Raw genomic sequence first — 14314 nt, forward strand, 5'->3', positions numbered from 1 at the left:
GATTTGCTCTTGACGAACTTATAAAAGTCACAATGTGGTTACTCTGCTGACTATGACGGAAGTTTTATGACTTTAGGTATAAATTATATAGATACAATTGCAACTTATTTAAAATGGAAATGCAGAAAGGACTGGTTTGTTAATTCTTTACTCCTTGCCTATTTTGTCACATCACTGAACGTCTTTCATTGTTGTGCTGGTTGTCCTACTAATTGTAATCAACAGTGGAGCCTCTTTGTCTGTGTGGAAAGATGCTTAAAGGAAAGTGGCATTATGGGAAAGAAGTAGGGGGAGGCAAGAGGAGGACATGAAATTTGATTGGCAGGAAGTACGAGAATGAGTCACTCATCCAGCTCCCTGGATTTGGAGCTACGGACCTATTCTGGGCTTTGGTGACACGTGTATGTATGCGGTTGTGTGCATGTGCGTGTACGCAGGCACACTAGTGGTTCACATGGCTCAGTCCAGGAGCTGAAGTCACCAGATTTTCGTTGTTGGCCTGGCGTGTGTGTGTGTGTGTGTGTGTGTTGGAGGAAAATGAAAGTAATCTGGCGACCAAACCACAATACAGAAGCCAGATTTAAACGCAGATATTTATCTTCTCTCGCTCTCTCCTGCTCTGAAGTCCCCTCTGCTACACCACCACTCTGTAAATCAATCGACTTCAATAGTTGCCTCTATCAGTTTCTGACAACTTCACTTAGAAGTTGTGTTTTTATGGATTATTCTCTTTGCTAACCAGGATAACAGTCTAATAACAGTAAAGTCTGTCTATGGATTGCTGAATTCATTGCATGTCTGTCAGAATGTGTTCAGTGATCACTGACAGTGGTGAAAACTACAGAAAGAACACCTTATCTGATTTAGTAATTTTGTCTTCATATAAATATGTTTGAGAGAAAAGCCACTGAGATAGATTAAATCAATTTCCCTTAATGTAAAGAGATTCCCTTTGATTCATGGTTACTCTTCCCCAGATATATTGGCCTTCATGGTATTTCCTTTTCTCCTGAAAGAAGGGCTTTGATACCTTGCTTGATGACACTGCTACTGAGAGTGGTCTTTTTCAAGTTGACTGCTCAGTTTGATGTTATTAATCAGCGAAGCAACTGTCAGACTGTGGAGCTGGCTGGTTTGTTGGGCTTAACATTGGTTGATTTCACTCTGCAGGGTGCCAGCCTGCCTTATTTCCTGCATTCAGACACTGTGTCATAAACATGTACAAATTAGGTGTGTTTTTGTGTGGGCACACGTATGTGCACAACAGTGTGTGTTGCTGTGCAACCAATAAATTGAATCAGTGCTGCCTCTGTGCGCCTCTGCATAGAGTCTCACTCTCTCTCCTGTCTTTTATTTCTGTCTGTCTGTCTCTTTATCTATTTCTCAATCACTCATTCATTCACATACATTTACACACACACAGTTCCTTCCAACTAAATTCTCCCTGACAATAAGAAGCCTGCTTGAAATCTCCAGCGAGGCAGTCAGGTAGCCAGGAGCTCATTACAGCTGAATGTTTTACAGGTTTATCCTTTTCTGGAAGGAAAGCTCAGACAAGTTTCAAAGCGGGGGTGTGTGTGTGTGTGTGTTCTAGGGCTGAAACGATTCCTCAATTTATTCGATTTAATAGGAACATAGGCCTGAAGTTGATAAGGATACATCAACAGTAATTCATTCATTCTTTTTAAATCACGTGACTTTATGTTTACGCTAAGCATCCACACTACTCTGGGAAAACAGTGCTGTTTTAGATTAAAAACTCAGGGATTGTATTTTAAACTGGACGTGTGGATGTGGAGACTTTTAAAAATGTTAACGCAGACACCCACGTTGGCTCCCTGATTTGGTCTTATCAGTCACAACATGTCAAGTGTGTCATGCAAAACATTATATAACTAGGCCTACAAATGTTTTGTGATTTCATATTCTAACCATGAGGGTCCTGCTGAATGCAACAAAAGCTTCTCCTCATGTCGGAGTCTAACAAGTGACTCTTGAATGCGTTCACACATAGACTCACACACACACACACACACACACCCCCACGCCAAGCCAGGGCTAGCTTAATCACAGCCTTGGCTGCCTCCAAGGTGCTGCGAGTTCTCCAGGATGCGACAGGTTTCTGTCTGGCGAGGTTCAGGCAGCCACTGTGTCACAGATTAGAGTGGCTTAGCTGTCTCAGTTGTAGCAGAGAGGGTTTATACATTTAAAGGCTTCGCTTTGCCGTCCAAGGCTTTGCTGCTGTGGCAAACAGTCAAACTTCCTACTTTCTGCTGTGTCTTAACTCTTTTCTGCACACTTGAGACCACAGCAGTGCAGCTGTTTATGCTCTTAAACTGCTCATCCCAAATGGTGAGGTTGTGTTTAGCTTGGATTGCATACAGTCTACTAGGGAAGCATTGTTCACAGCACAAGCTATTTGGAAGATGGATTTCTGAGTTGGAAAGCAGCCACATTATCCCCAAGAGAGCCAGTAGAATGATTTAAGCCATACAATGCCAATTAATTGATGGTTAATAAAAGTTCCAGTGGTTTTACCAGATCTGCCAACAAACTTAGCATTGCTCACTATCATCTGCACAAATTGAAGTCATTAATAACAAATCATCTCCTGGCAGCTGATATCATAATCATCTAGCCTTTCGTCTCACCACACCAGATATTTGGAGACTTCAGCCACGAAAACTTAACACACTTGACTAAACTCCCATTGAGCAAATGTGTGTATTACGCCCACTGTTGAAATGATCATATTTGATCGTTATCTATCTCTTTTCAGTTCCTCCATTGAAAACACACTTTACTCCAGTTTCCCTTATTTTTTGTCATTCCCTCTCTTTCTGATAAACTGTCTCTTTTCCTTTGGCCTCATAGTACTCGGACAGTAGTGAGGCTTTTAATTTCAGTCTGCATTTTCCTGTCTTTATCTCTCCTCCCTAATGCTGACCCTGTCTTCTCTCCTTCCTCTCCCAGTCTGTCTGTGTCAGTCTGTTCATCCATCTGTCTCTCTTTATGCCTTATGTAATGGAGGGATCATGTGAGATAAGGTGAGGGTTCACGCCATGCACCTGCGGACAGCCATCCTCCTTTCTCTTTGATCTCTGCTGGATTCTGTTTCTTCTCTCTTCCACTTTTTTCTTCCTTCCCTTCTGTACCTTTCCACCTGATTTCCTCCTCGTCCCGTCTGTTTCTCTTGACTCCTCCCTGGTTTTAAGCCACTGGCTCCTTGAATCTAAACTCCATCCTTGAAGGGTAATTATGAGATCAGCTCAATGAGGAGTGGAGGGTTTTTAAACAGTAGTTTGAAGCTCAGGACTCCTCAATAAAGAAGTGTTAGATTGTGTGTTGTAAACAGGTAGTTCACATAGCAAGACAAAAATGGAACCCAGACAACCAGGTCTGCATGATCAGTAGTTCATGATCATTAACTTTATACAAAATTTACCTTGTGTTTTATACAGATTGTAAAAAACAGGTAAGATTGGTTGAGATTTTTGAGTTCTTCAAACAAGTTTTGCATTTAAATGTTCAAGTCATCATGGAACCTTTTCTGAGATTCTTTCGGTTTGTTTTTTATTTGTGTCTATTTCTCCAGAATTTGACTTTCTGCACACGTCAGTACCGTTAACGCCCAACAGAGATTCCCCTTTTCCTGCTTTGTACCCATTTATTTCCTGCCTTTCTGTGTTCTGATCCCATCCTTGATAAACCCCATCCAAATTTCAGTAGTCAGCCAGCCCCCGGCCATTTAGCCTGGCCTGTTACCTCTGTGTCGCTCTCCATGCCCCTGAATCATTACCCTGCAGACAGACACAGGCCGACCTTTCCAATGGCTAAATATAGACGCACCAAAGAATGGGAGGAAGGGAGGGAAAAATAAACGGGGGAATAGATGGATTGCTAGCATGTTAAAGAACCTTGTTGGGGAGAGCAAGAGACGTAGAGGAGGAGGTCGTTTGTGTTCAGTCTCAGCTGCCGCACGCCTTCTGGACAATACCCCAACGATGGCTATCGGCTATTAAGAGCACTATTTCAACTGTGGTGACGTCAGAGTCCCTAAGAAAAGCAGACCTCCTTGTTAAACCCCTCACCCATCGGTTGTGGCTGCACAGATCTTGTGTTTCTCTTGGAAAGGAGAACGCAGGTGGCTTGGGACTGCAGGCTAATAGTAAATTAGTTTTTCTACCCTGTACTTTGCTATATATAGAATCCAACGAGGCCTCAAATGGTGTGTTTCACCTCCGCCTGAAAATCAGAAATTCTTCCTGTCTGGAGTCAAACTTGCCAGATAGTACAGAGGGCTTTGGGTTCGTTTGTCCACTTCAGTTGGCTCTGACTTTTAGTTGTACATCCATACGTCTTGTTCTGTTGACAAATACCATAGATTAATATAAAGTAGCTGTAAAACTATCAGTGTAGTGTATAGGGTTGCACGTTCTAGTAAAAAAAAAATCATATTGCGATTATTTTGACAGATTTGGATAATAATATAATATATAATAGATTGCAGCGTCTGCGATTTGGATTCTCAATTTGACCAAATTGCAGAAAGCACTGCACCTTTCTTTTGAAGTTAACAGTCTCTCATAGTCCGTGCCGATTGTGTCTTTATTATTCTGATAACTGCCTCCTTATGACTGTCTATGAAATCTGGAGACAAATACACTGTGTGGCTATGCAGAATGTGACTGGTTCAGATTTGTATTATGTAAGTAGGGGTGATCAAATGGCATCATTAGTAATAGCACTACACATAGCTGTATGTAGGGCTGTAACTAACAATAATTTTAGTATTCGAAGCTTCGATAGATTATTTCAACGATTCATCGATGCGTCGTTTAAGAAGTTCTTTTGCTTGCCGGCGGCGGCACCCCCCACATTCGTTTTACAATGGACGGACGTTAACATTACAGAGTTGTTGTTTTCTTTAGCTTGAAATAATACTTTATAATTTCTGATGTAATATGTTGATCTGATTGTATTAAATATTGTTTATTGTTTATCTTTGTTCAAATAGAAAAATATTATTAGTATTTCGTGCATTTCTTGATAATTAAGCAAGTAGACTCAGAGTACCATTTGTTCTATTATAATCAAATAGCAATCGTAAATCACAATATTGTCCAGAATATTCACAATATGACTTTTTCTCAAAATTGTGTACCCCTAGAACATAGCCTCTCTATGAATTTAAACTTTATACCTGATCGTCTTTTGCGTAGTGCCACTGTCAGCGTGCCATGGTAGGCACACATAAGAGCATGCTATCTCTGCCGAATCTTATATAGTATAGTTTGGTTTGTGAATCAAAAGCTTCCTGCTTTATGTATGTATGTATGTATGTATGTATGTATGTATGTATGTATGTGTATATATATAAAATGCAACACTTTGGTTTTTGCCTCCATTCATCATGAGCTGAACTCAAATATCTAAGACTTTCTGTTTGTACACAAAAGGCTTATTTCTCTCAAATATTGTCCACAAATCTGTAAAATTTTTGTTAGTGAGCACTTCTCCTTTGCTGAGATAATCCATCCACCTCACAGGTGTGGCATATCAAGATGCTGATCAGATAACATGGGTATTACACAGGTGTGCCTTAGCCTGGCCACAATAAAAGTCCACGCAAAAGTTTCACTGCCTCACACACTGCAACCCATCTCCTTCGCATAGAGTTGATCAGGTTGTTGATTGTGGCCTGTGGAACGTTGGTTGATCCACTTCTCTTCAATGGCTGTGCAAAGTTGCAGTCAGGTCGAGACCCCGATGAGGACGACAAGCATGCAGATGAGCTTCCCTGAGACGATTCCTGACAGTTTGTGCAGAAATTCTTTGGTTATTGCAGCAGCTGTCCGGGTCGCTGGTCTCACACGATCTTGTAGGTGAAGATGCTGGATGTGGTGGTCCTGGGCTGGTGTGGTTACACGTGGTTTGCAATTTTGAGGCCGGTTCGATGTACTTTCAAATTCTGTGAAACTCCTTTGGAGACTGCTTATGGTAGAGAAATGAACATTCAATTCACGGGCAACAACTCTGATGGACCTTCCTGCAGTCAGCATGCCAATTGCACACTCCCTCAAAACTTGCGACATCTGTGGCATTGTGCTGTGTGATGGAACTGCACATTTTTGAGTGGACTTTTATTGTGGCCAGCCTAAGACAGACCCATGCTGTCTGATCAGCATCTTGATATGCCACACCTGTGAGGTGCATGGATTATCTCGGCAAAGGAGAAGTGCTCACCAACAAAGATTTTGACAGATTTGTGAACAATATTTGAGAGAAATAGGCCTTTTGTGTACATAGAGAAAGTCTTAGATCTTGAATGGGGGTGAAAACAAAAGTGTTGCGTTAATAATTTTGTTCAGTGTAGATTTGTTTGCATTCCTCCTTGCCCAACCGCTGAGATCACCAAATATTGTAGGTTTCTTCAAGTTATGACAGTTTGTATGCAACAATTTGAATTTGCTTTTATTGGCATGAATGTCAAGACAATATTGCCAAAGCAAAAAAGATAATACAAAAGAACAATTCAATTCATACAGTTCATTAAATAAATCAAATAAAATAGATAAAACAGTAAAAACAACAGCGTTTGGCTGTTTATTCAGTCATACTGCTCTTTTGATGTCCCTGTCCCTCTCCCACTCTCTCTTGCTTTTTGTCTCCGCCTTCTTGAATCTGTTAATCTCTGTTTTTACTCACATTACATTAACCACCAGCTGTAGCAGATGCACCTCCAACTGGATCCACAGTTGTGCATCTGTCAGAATGCCACACCATCAGCTGTGCAGACTGACTTTCTGTATCTGCCTCTCTTGCTGCCGGTGTGTTGCTTCTGAATCGTTTCAAACGAAGGACCCTGAATGTGAATGGATGGGCTTTGTCTGTCTTCCGAAGCAAAATGTGATAAAAGTACAGGATTTTGTGCTCGAATTGATCTGAGTGGTTGTGAAAATATGCTCTTCCGGTGCTTACGAGACAGAGCACCGTGTCCTCTCCATTGTAAACACAGTGTGACAGCGAAACCAGCGCAGTAGCAAGAGGTCTCCGCTGGTCAGGCAGCCTTAGACAGATCGCACCCTCACACTGCAGCTCTCTGGATCTGTGCCTTAACTCCAAAACTCTTTTGGCAAGTTTCTGTAATTGAATCATATTGTGTCTTGTCTGTCGTGACTCTGCCATTTATTTTTAGCGCTAAAAGCTTTTGTTGCTAGGAGACAGTGTGTCTTAGGAGAGGCTGAGCGAGGGAGGGACAGAATGAAAGAGGAAAGAGAGAAAGAAAGAGATGGCAGTGGTGTTGAGGGGGAGAAAGGCGGAATCTGTGAAAGCTGAACGACGAACGAACAAGCAATGAGTCAGCAGGGACATCTGCACCACACACACACACATGCAGTGGGCATGGTTGCTATTCCTGTGTTCTTTGTCTGTGTTCTCTGTGCACCCACGCATGAACCCACTTACCTCTCCCCACTAACCTGTGTTGTGCGTCTGTGTACTTCGTGTGTGTGAGAGAGATATTAGCTCGCCCACTTTGATTTTTGTTGTGTGTTGAATGCGTCAGCCCGTATCTGTGTATGTGTACTACATGTGCATATGTGTATTTTTCTCCAGCAATCGCCAGTGTACCCCATTAACCAGCAGCCTGTTGTGTCTGTGTCACAACGCCTAACCTGTCCCCAGTGACAAGAGCCTTATTGTCCGGTGTATGAATCATATGCTCGTACACTATTAGTAATCTGCCTTGAAATGGCTATAATCAACAATCATAGCTGGCTTGTCTGTCTTTTGGCTCACTTTCTGAGCACCATGGGAGATCAGATAGCAGCATGTGGTTTATTAGTCACCAGGAGCCGGTCTGTTTTTCAGGATATTTTTTCTATTTCTTAATATGGGTTTTGTAAGGTTTTTTGTGTGCATGTGTGTTAGCTGCCACCTTCATGTTGTGAAACTGAAGATCCACCATATTTGTAGAGTGAACATTGCACATCACTTTTGTATATATGCAGTTATCAGTGTAGTTTCTTGTTTCTTAAAATTCTTATGTTCTACAAGGTCCTAAAAAAACGTAGCAAATGCATTAAACACAAAGAGACGTGTCCTACTCTTTACTGGTCACTTTTATCTTGGATGCACACATTGCACAGACACAACAAACAAGCATGCTCTTTCCATTGTGGCTCATCAAAAGACATTTCCCAGCAGAGAGGCATTATTTGTGGATTACATACAAAATGCATTTGAATTCTATATATCGAAATCACAGCTTTAACAACTTTATGTCCTTGTATTAAGAGTTGGTTCAGTCTGATTACAATGTCATCAATTCTATCGTGAAATTCTAATATATTTAAATCTCTAAAAGATTCTCATGCATTGCAAGTGATCAGTGAATGAAAGGATCAGTGTTTTCCATTGGGGAATTATTAAAAATGGAAAGAAAGTTGAGAAAAGAAAGGATGCAACTCTGCTCCACAGGAATTGTTGCAATATGTGGTGTCTGTTGGACACTAAAACGTCACAGCTTGACTCTTAAATCAATCCTAAAGGGAGAAGCAGATTGCAGTTACTCAACTTGAGTGTGTCTCCATTATTTAGACAGACGTTGATCACAAGGGAGCTTGCAGCAATGTCAGAGGCAATGTGCCTGTGCAATACTTGGAGTTTAAACTGGGCAGTTTTTCATGTGCTTGAAAATCTAGTAAAAATTCAACTCCAGAGCTTCATCACCTGAGTTGTACTTGACCTTTCGCTGTCATGTGGCAACACTGTATTATAAACACTAGGTATTACAAGTGCATTTTTATGGCTTTCTATATTTGTATGATTGAGATTCTCATAGGTCTTAGTGTACAAAATGTGTGTGTTGTAGTTCCCACTTTTACTACTACAACAACTACTTTTGCTACTTCTGCCCCTACTTGCTCTACTACTACTACTACTGTTACTACTGTGGATAAATGACATTTGCAGACATATAGCTGCACTTTGCACACCTGATAGTGGTTTCACCGTGTCTGACTTTGTTTTTCCATGACTCGCTTTGACTCCTTTTACACCTGCTATTAAAATGTGATCTGTGTCTGGATAGGGAAAAATAAGGCTGGCGGTAAATTCGCTCATCATTACGCCCAGAGTTTGATCAAAAACATCACTGCATTGCAATTTGTCAGCAGAGTCAGAGTAAATGCAGTTTCTTGACAATTCAGAGCGGGGTTTTGTTTGTTTGTTTGTTTTTTGAAAAAGCACCATACATGTGGACAGGAATTTTGTGACTCACTCTGGACTTTGTTGTCTCTCACCTTCACAAAACTCCTGAGCCACTGTGAAGGAGCCACTGAGCAGTTAAAGCATTGATTGTGTTGCTTCAGACAGAAACAAGACCATATTACGTCCATATTGAAAAATAGATATCAGGTTCACTGTATAATTTTAATAAACTGACACCTGCAATTAATGTTTCGTAAACTTAACCATTTCCAACCCATTCATAAATTTAATTTAATCCCAATAAGTACAGAGTGTAGACAATGAGAGCACATATTGTGTAAATTGAAGAGTCATAATTGATTTAATTACCATCTGGGCACCATATTTTGACACAGTTTGCCCTGGGATTTAGCCGCCAGGTGTGTCTTTTTTTCCAACTTTCTTTACAACTTTTACAACTCCTTTTTATGTTGTGTTATCTGTTTTCCATCTGTTCTTTTGTTCTTTTCTATGGTTGTTTTTGTGTATTATTGTCTGCTTTTATGGAGCTGCCCAAGGCCCAGTGCTGCCCCAAATGCTGACAATGCAATAAAGTAGTGAAAAAATTAAACAATTCCCTGTTTAATATGCCTGATTAGTGGGCCTATACAGAGATACATTAGATGGTGTTTTGAGACCCCTGATCACGTACAGTATGATGTAACAACTTTCACATTATATCAGTATGATGGTGTCATGTGCTGTCATTGCAACTTGGGTCAACAGGCCACATCACACCAGTGTTTTAGTTTGTTAGCCTTGAGCACATCATTGTTAACAGGTCACTGTTACATAGATATGACAGACTTTGTAGAGTGTGGGAAACTGGTTGTAACCTTGGTATTTAGGATAGTGTGTTTCTTTACAGTTACAGGAACACAAAATTCAGTATTGTTATATTGTGGCCATATGTTTCCCACCCTTAGCTTTTTCAGCCTGATTGCCAATGCACATCTGGTCCTAATGAGGCGTGTGTGTGTGTGTGTGTGTGTGTGTGTGTGTGTCACTATGCCTTTGCTTTTCAGCCTGGCCTTGTGTTGAAGTGGTGTTGAGTCTTTTACTGCCACCCACTGCTTTACAACTCAAAGCCTATACTTTTAACTGTTGGATAATAGTGTGTGCCTGTGTGAGTGTGTGTTCTGATAGTAGTTATAAAACCATAGCTTATATTTTGTCTGCACATATCTCAAGGCCTGTTAATCTTTTATAACAGCGCTGATTTTTGAGCTTTGATGGCGATAGCGGTGAAGTTTTGATATGACTGCGTTCTGTGGGAACAGATTTAGCCAAAACGTTCATCACCAGCATTCCTGGGGGCCCTAGATCCACTTCGCACCAAAACCGTAGACCGAAATAATTTTAAGATTTCAACGTACATGTCTCATCCAAATTCGCATGTCTGGTGTCCTTTCACAAGTGCGTTTCTTTCTATTGTTCCTCCCATATTTTTCTTTTACTAAAACTCTCTTATCCTCTTTGAAAAATGGGAACCTGATTCCACACATTTATTTACCTTGTGCTTATCTCTAGAGAGAAAAAATATAATCTTCAAGAACAAAAAATGGAGGCCAGTTGACTGGTTTCTTGCAAAATGCAATATATCTTTTAGTACCAAGAAATTGCCATTCATATGACTGCTATGAGCTGTTAACATAAGCATTTTTCGCTTACTGTGAATTAGACGGCTGCATTCAAGTACGCAATTAACAACTTCAAAAGGATTATGGTTTATAAAATGCAGTGCATCAACGAACAAAAAACTAGACAGGGTTTAATAGCTGGAGTAAACCCAGATGTTTCTTGTTGTATCCCTCCTTTTCTTTGAATTTGCCTCTGTTCATGATCACCAAGCTGAACACCCCTCTTTTCTCTCCTCTGTCCCCCAGGGTTTGCCTTCCCGGATTGGGCCTACAAGCCTGAGTCAAGCCCAGGCTCCAGACAGATCCAGCTGTGGCACTTCATCCTGGAACTGCTGAGGAAAGAGGAGTACCACGAGGTCATCGCCTGGCAGGGAGACTATGGAGAGTTTGTCATCAAGGACCCAGATGAGGTGGCCCGCTTGTGGGGTGCCAGGAAGTGTAAACCGCAGATGAACTATGACAAGCTCAGCCGGGCACTAAGGTGAGATTAAACTGGGTGAAAAGGGGTGAAAGCCGAAGAAGAATGACACCTCCACACCAAATATGCATTTCAAATTCACATGCCGGCAAGGGTCCGGGTGATTTAGATTTTGATCAGTTTGTCACCTAACACAGACATTTACATCTGAAAGCCAAAGGTCACATTTCTTTAAGACACAAATCCTGCGTATGACAAACATGTCCAGCCAAAACTTGTCTGTCCACCACAATCCATACATGACACTGGCCTAAACTGTATTTTAGCCTCCATAGGATTTTTTATTTTATTTCTTCACCCTCTGAAAAGTAAATGCAATATACGTTTCAGTCTGCAGTCCTGCTCAGGCACGTTTGTGATTGAGAAGAGCAGACTTTATAACGGACAGTTGCCAACATTAATTACTGTGCTAACTTTAAAGTAAGCAGTTGGGTCAGATGACACTTGACCAACGACAAACACTGGCTTGTCCCCGGTCCTTGATCCAATCTGAAAGATATCCATCCTTAGCAAGGCTACTCTGGACTGTTGCTAATATTTAACTTCATATCTAGGTCATGTGTTCTTAATAGGTATCAACACCAGTCAGATAATGGCAAAGAGCCCAGGTCACCCTTAAGTTACATGAACTGCAATCATATGGTTTAAACTCCATATGAACTGTGATAAACTCAGTGAAGCGTACAAGATTGATTTTTCTTTTTGTTTTTTTTTTCACTAAATCCACCTTGATAGGGGGTTGAAGTGACATTATTCAACTGCCTTATTCTCTACAGTATAAGAATATATTTTTAACCCTCAAACCATCACATATCACATGAATGTATTAATAGTTATATGACCACAGTGTTTCCCACAGGATTTTAAGAGATTATGGTGGGTGGACCTCGAACCCTTTAATACGTGTGCACTCCTAATTTATGTGCAGCTAGCTTAATCGCCTTCTCACAAACAAGTGACAGAAGCAGACTGTTAACGTTACTGTAGTTACCTCAAAAGAAAGGTGGTTGTCTCAAGTCTGATACCAAAGTGTGTGAGCATACGAGCTTACAGCAGTGCGGAGCAGCTCCCACTAAACACAACATTAATTTTGAGACTATGGCGGAGCAAATTAGTCTGTGGCGGGCCGCCATGGTCTCGTTAATTAATGGGAAACACTGGACCATAAAGACAAAAAATAAATAAAAACGGAAATTGAATCTCACAGAACTATATTCAAATCACATTGAAAAATGTAATGAACAATAATTTGGGTTTCTCAGAATTGTTCCCCCTTGTCTTGGCAATCAGGGGAAAAAAATTGTCTAACCAACACACATCAAAAATTACATCAATTTGTGTTCAGAGAAGTCCTTCCGTTTTTCCTGTTATCCACAACCTTATGTGTGCCGTGCAAGCAGTTCCTGTCTGCTATATATATAAATAAATAAATAAAAAGAGTTGGACAGCACCAGGCCTTGACATGATCCACACCTACTGGCTGAACAAACTAACTGCACTCCATGAACGCCTGGCAGCACAAATGAACCAACTGCTGATGGATGGGACCCACCCAGAATGGTTAACCCAAGGACAGACTGTCCTGATCATGAAGGATCCCCAGAAGGGACCAATCCCATCCAACTACCGGCCAGTAACCTGCCTCTGCACAACATGGAAGCTCCTGTCAGGCATCATAACGGCAAAGATGAGTAGGCACATGGCTCAATACATGGACAGGGCCCAGAATGGAATAGACAGTAATACCAGGGGAGCCAAGCACCAGCTACTGGTTGATAGAGCAGTCACTCAAGACTGCAAGACCTGGCAGACCAATCTGTGCACCGCCTGGATTGACTACAAGAACGCCTACGACTCAATGCCACATACATGGATACTGGAATGCTTGGAAATGTACAAGATCAACAGGACACTAATAGCCTTCATCAAGAACTCAATGGGGCTGTGCAAAACCAGTCTGGAAGCCAACTCAAAGCCAATTGCACAAGTCACCATCAAGTGCAGCATCTACCATGGTGATGCACTATCACCGCTGCTGTTCTGCATAGGCCTGAACCCTCTCAGCCAGATCATCGCAAAGACCGGCTACGTATACCGGTTCCAAAGTGGAACAACCATCAGTCACCTCCTCTACATGCATGACATCACGCTGTATGCCAGAAATGAGCGAGACATCGACTCACTGATCCACACTACCAGGATCTACAGCAACGACATTGGAATGTCGGACAAGTGTGGTCGAATGGTATCAAAAAGAGGGAAAATGATCAGAACCGAGGGGGTTGAACTACCAAAAGGCCACATTGCAGATGTTCATGACAGCTACAAATACCTTGGGGTGCCGCAGGTTAACAGAAACCATGAGGAGGCAGCAAGAAGGTCCGCCACAGCCAAATACCTACAGAGAGTAAGGCAGGTCCTGAAAAGTCAGCTGAATGGGAAGAACAAGATCCGAGCTATCAACACATACACCCTGCCAGTCATCAGATACCCCGCTGGTATAATAAACTGGCCAAAGGAGGAGATAGAAGCCACTGAAATCAAGACAAGAAAGCTCCTCACAATGCATGGAGGGTTTCACCCCAAATCCAGCACCCTGAGACTGTACACCAAGCATAGCGAGGGAGGCCGAGGGCTAGTGAGTGTCAAGACCACTGTCCAGGATGAAACGACGAAGATCCAAGAGTGCATCAGGAAGATGGCCCCCAAAGATGAAGTGCTTAGTGAATACCTCAGGCAGCAGAAATCCGAGGGTGAGGACATGGAAGATGAAGAACCTTCATGGAGGGACAAGCCGCTGCACGGCATGTAGCACAGACAAATAGAAGAAGTGGCTGATATCAAGAAATCCTACCAGTGGCTGGAAAAGGCTGGACTGAAGGACAGCACAGAAGCACTAATCATAGCGGCACAAGAACAGGCACTCAGTACAAGATCAATAGAG

The 14314-nt window shown here is 41.8% G+C and overlaps 1 protein-coding gene across 2 annotated transcripts in view; it reads left to right on the plus strand.

Annotated features, from left to right (window-relative positions):
* erf (Ets2 repressor factor) overlaps positions 1–14314 on the plus strand; it is a 43469-nt gene that overhangs the window by 12495 nt on the left and 16660 nt on the right. For both annotated transcript variants that reach the window (XM_046058525.1, XM_046058524.1), the window contains one exon: positions 11139–11373. In XM_046058525.1, coding sequence (XP_045914481.1) covers positions 11139–11373 — 235 coding nt within the window. The remainder of the gene's footprint in view (positions 1–11138; positions 11374–14314) is intronic.

Source organism: Micropterus dolomieu, linkage group LG09, assembly GCF_021292245.1.
Source record: "Micropterus dolomieu isolate WLL.071019.BEF.003 ecotype Adirondacks linkage group LG09, ASM2129224v1, whole genome shotgun sequence".
Classification (NCBI taxonomy): domain Eukaryota; kingdom Metazoa; phylum Chordata; class Actinopteri; order Centrarchiformes; family Centrarchidae; genus Micropterus; species Micropterus dolomieu.